General features: G+C 42.4%; 1 protein-coding gene across 3 annotated transcripts in view; it reads left to right on the plus strand.

Annotated features, from left to right (window-relative positions):
- ZNF449 (zinc finger protein 449) overlaps positions 1-5,059 on the plus strand; it is a 24,446-nt gene that overhangs the window by 3,587 nt on the left and 15,800 nt on the right. For all 3 annotated transcript variants that reach the window (XM_029930012.1, XM_029930011.1, XM_029930013.1), the window contains exon 3: positions 1,053-1,257. In XM_029930012.1, coding sequence (XP_029785872.1) covers positions 1,053-1,257 — 205 coding nt within the window. The remainder of the gene's footprint in view (positions 1-1,052; positions 1,258-5,059) is intronic.

The raw sequence follows: 5,059 nt of genomic DNA on the forward strand, positions 1-5,059 counted from the left end.
ACACTGCGTGTTCGGGCTTGACTGCACACAAGACTTCATGAAGTTGTCAGATGCCCGCATCTTTGCATAAAGTCTCTGTGAAGGCGACAGCCACCAGTTCACACTGGGACAGCTCAAGCAGTGGCACTGCTGGTCATGTAAGTTTTCACAGTGACAACAAGTCTCAGTAAATGTGAACAGTAAGGAATATAGTGGTTGTTTGATTTCCAAAGTAGGGCTTTCCTAGAAAATTCATGTCATGCTACCATATGCAAAACTATGTTGTGTGTGTATGAGCCACGGTCTGAAGTTCTTGACAGGTTCTTCTTACCCGGATGAAAGTTTGGGGGGTACCACCACGTTGGCAGGGACGGGAACAGCTCTGCACTGTGAATGGTACCTACTCCCATCTCTGCCCACTGGGTGCTGCCGGCTACCAGCCATCACGCCGTGTCTCCCCATGGTGGTGGCGCTACTGTCCCCTGCTCAGAAGCACCTGGCACAGGACAGGAGCTTTGGCAGAAGGGAGAAAGGGCTTCTAGTTGGGCCTTAGGTGCCCGGTGTCCTGTGTTGATGGGGCTCTGCGGTGAGCCTGACTGAACCGGAACCTTCCAGACTTTCCTGCCCCCACCCAGGGTGTAAGGAATTCATGGTTCCCCTTCCTTTCTGGGTCTCCTGGGTTTGGGTTACTGTTATCAGAGTTGATCTGCCTGTGGCCTAATCGTGCACTGCCCAGTGCGGTGGCCACCAGCCAACTGTGGCTCTGGAGCACCAGAAATGTGGCTGGTCCAAATGTGCTCTAAGCATAAAATGCTCACCACATAGAAGACTTAGCATGAGTGATAAAGTAGGTGAACTAGCTCATTAATAATTGTTTGTATTGATTACATTCTGAAATCATGATATTTTAGCGATATTGAGTTAACTAAAGCATGTGATCAAGATTGACTTCATCTCTTTCTTCTTTTTTCATGTGGGTGCTACAAAAGTAAAATGATATGGGTGGTCACATTGTTGCTACTGGGCGTTGCTGGTCTCGGCCTTAGAGTGATGGGCTCTGCCATTTCCCCCAGATCGACAGGCAGGAAATGCTCCTGGAAGAACTGGCACCAGTGGGAACGGCACACATGCCACCAGACATCCACCTGGAGGCACCCCCACTGCAAGGAATGGGACCCGCCCCCGAGGGCCCAGTGGCAGAGCCTTGGATCGCACAGGCAGGGCTGCAGGAGCTGAGCTACGGAGCTGCTGAGGAGTGCCCGCCCTTCCTGGACCCAGGTAAGGCCGGGGCTGGTGTCCTTCCTGAGCTGGGTGTTTGGAGAGCTCAGGAGCTCTCCGGGTTTGGGGTTGGGTCGTAAACACCCATTGCTGGATGGAAGAGGAGCACTGTGATAAAGAGTCAGAGGAAGGACGCCTCTCTGGGAGTGGCCGGGAACAAAGCAAGGTTCAACAGATGGGATTAAGACCCTTTAAGCTAATGACCCTGCTGGAGAAGCCTGGTGTTCCCTTTTCAGTTGTTTTTTATTGTTATAAAAGACACATAACATAAAATTTACCATCTTAATCATTTTGACATGTATGGTCCAGTGGTATCGAATGCATTATTAATGTGAAACCATTACTAACATCCACTACCACAGCTGTTCTCACCCAGTGTAACTGAAAGACCACACTCATTTAAACAATTGCCCATCTCTCCCGGCTCCCCTGGAAACTGCCATTCAGCTTTCTGTCTCTATGAATTTGACTGCTCTGTGTACCTCATATACATGGAATGATCCGATATTTTTCTTTCTGTGACTGGCTCATTTCATGTGACGGAATGTCCAAAAGGTTCATCCATGTTGTAGCACATGGCAGTACTTCCATCCAAGTAAAGGCTAAATAATATGCCATTGTATGTATCTACTGCATTTTATTTCTGTAGATGTATAGTTAGTTTTCTTCCACGTCTTAGCTATTGTGATTAATGCTTCTTTGAACGTGGGTGTGCACGTATCTCTTTTGAGACCCTGTTTTTACTTCTTTTGGGTATATAACTAGGAGGAATTGCTGAATCATGCGGCAATTGTATTTTTAATATTTCGAGAACAGCCGCACTGTTTTCCACAGTGGTTGCACCATGGTACGTTCCCGTCAACAGTGCATAATCTTTTCTAATTTCTCCACCTCCTCACCAACACTTGTTATTTTCTGTTTTGGGAGAGTGGCATTCCTAATGCACGTGGGGTGGTATCTCATTGTAATTTGGAATTGCATTTCCCAAATGATTCGTGAGAGGGAGCACCTTTTCATCTGCTTACTGACCATTTGTACATCTTCTTTGGAGAATGTATATTCAAGTCCTTTGTGCATTTCTTTTTCTTTAAGGTTTATTTATTTTGAGAGAGACAGAGAGGGAGAGCATGCATGAGTGGGGTAGGGTCAGAGAGTCTCCAGCAGGCTTCATGCTGTCAGCACAGAACCGGACCCCGGGCTCGAACTCACAAACAACGAGATCATGACCTGAGCCCAAATGAGAGTCGGACACTTAACTGACTGAACCTCTCAGGCGCCCCAGTTTTTTAAAAGTTCATTTATTTCCTTTGCACGTTTCAAAATGAGAATGTGTTTTGTTGTTGAAGTTTAGAATTCTCTGTATATTCTAGATATCCATCCCTTATCAGATATGATTTGCAAATATTTTTCCCATTTTCGGGTTGCCTTTTTCCTCTTGAAACTGTCTTTTGATGAATATATTTTTACATTTTTCATGAAGTATTCTATGTCTACTTTTTTTTTGTTATTGCCTGTATTTTAGGTGTTATACCCAAGAAATCATTGCCAAATCCAGTGTCATGAAGGTTTTTCCTACGTTTTCTTCTGAGAACTTCATAATTTTAGGTCCTGACTTTAGGTTTTTGATCCGTTTTGTGTTAATTTTTGCACGTGCTATTATGTAAGGGTCTAACTTCATTCATTTGCACATGCACATCCAGTTTTTCCAGCACCAACTGTTGAAAAGAGTATTGTTTCTCCATTGAATGATCCTGGTATCATTGTTAAAAATCATTTCACCATATTAAGGTTTCTTTATGGGCTGTCTGTTCTATTCCATTAATCTGTGTGCCTGTCTTTATGCCAGTAACTAAACTGTTTTTTTTAAATGTTTATTTACTTTTGAGAGAAAGAGAGAGACAGAGTGTGAGCAGGGGAAGGGCAGAGAGAGAGGGAGATACAGAATCTGAAGCAGGCTCTAAGCTCTGAGCTCTCAGCACTGAGCCTGACTCGGGGCTCAAACTCACGAACTGTGAGATCGTGACCTGAGGCAAAGTCAGCTGCTTAACCGACTGAGCCACCCAGGCGCCCCACCAAACTGTTTTGATTACTGTTAGTTTCAGTAAATTTTGAAATCAGGAAGTGTGAGTCCTCTAGCTTTGTTCCTCTTTTCCAAGATTTTTTTGTCTGTTTGGGCATCCCTGTAGAGTCCATATAAATTTTAGGTATGGGTTTTTCTATTAGTGCAAAAAAGTACCATTGGGATTTTGATATTGTATTGAATCTTTAGATCACTTTTGGTAGTATTGACATCTTAACAATGTCAAGTCTTCCAATCCATGAACACGTGATATGTTTTCCTTTATTTATATTTTCTTTCTTTATTTAAAATTTTTTTAATGTTTATTTATTTTTGAGAGACAGACAAAGAGACAGAGTACAAGCAGTAGAGGGGCAGAGAGAGAGGGAGACACAGAATCTGAAGCAGGCTCCAGGCTCTGAGCTGTCAGCACAGAGCATGATGTGGGTTTGAACTCACAAACTGGGAGATCATCACCTGAGCTGAAGTCAGACACTCAACTGACTGAGCCACCCAGGCGCCCGTATTTATATCTTCTTTAATTCCTTTTACCAGGGCTTAGGCATTTTTATGGTACAAGCCTTTCACGTACTTGGTTAATTCCTAAGTATTTTATTCTTTCCAATGCTATTGTAAATTATTAACTATTTTCATAATTTCCAGAATTGTTCATTGTTCATCATTAGTGCATAGAAATGGAACTGATGTTTTCATGTTCATTTTGTATCCTGGTACTTTGCTGAATTCATTTTAACAGTTTTTTAATGGAATCTTCAAGGTTTCTACATATTAGAGCATATAATCTGCCAATAGAGATCATTTGACTTTTTCCTTTCTAATTTGAATGCCTTTTACTTCTTTTTCTTGCCTAATTTATCTGGCTAGAACTTCCAGTATAGTGTTGAATGGAGTGGCCAAAGCAGGCATCTTTGCCTTCTACCTGAACTTAGAGGAAAAGCTTTCAGCTTTTCACCACTGAGTATGATGTTCCCTGTGGATTTTTCATATGTGGCTTTTATTATGTGGAGGTAATTTCCTGCTGTTCCTATTTTGTTGAGTGTTTTGTTTTTATTGTGAAAGAATGTTGAATTTTGTCAAATGCTTTTTCTACATCATTTGAGATGATAGGTGTGTTTTTTTTCCCTTCATTCTGTTAATGTCACATATTACATTGACCAATTTTCATATGTTGAAACATCCTTGCATTCCAGAAGCAAATATCACTTGGTCATGTTATGTAAATTCTTTTAATATGCTTCTGACTTCAATTTGCTGAATTTTGATCAGGGTTTTTTATATCAATGTTCATAAGGGATATTGGTGTGTCGTTTTCTTGTAGTGTCTTTTCTGGCTTTGGTTTTAGGGTAATGTTGGCCTCAGAGAATGAGGAAAGCATTTCCTCCCCTTCATTTTTTTTTTTTTTTTGAAAAGTTTGAGAAGGATTTGTGTTAGTGCTCAAATGTTTGGTAGAATTCACCAGTGAAGCCATCAGGTCTAGGGCTGTTCTTTGTCAGTAGATTTTTTTTTATAATAGTTTATTGTCAAATTAGTTTCCATATAACACCCAGTGCTTCTCCCCACGAGTGCCCCCCACCATGACCATCACCCCTTCCCCCTCCCTCCCCTTTCAGTCCATGGTTTGTCTCCAGTATTCAGTAGTCTCCCTTGATCTGTGTCCCTCACTCTTCCCCGCTCTCTTTCCCCCTTCCTCTCCCCAGGGTCCCCTGCCAGGTCTCTCCTGTT

Source organism: Suricata suricatta, chromosome X, assembly GCF_006229205.1.
Source record: "Suricata suricatta isolate VVHF042 chromosome X, meerkat_22Aug2017_6uvM2_HiC, whole genome shotgun sequence".
Taxonomy (NCBI): domain Eukaryota; kingdom Metazoa; phylum Chordata; class Mammalia; order Carnivora; family Herpestidae; genus Suricata; species Suricata suricatta.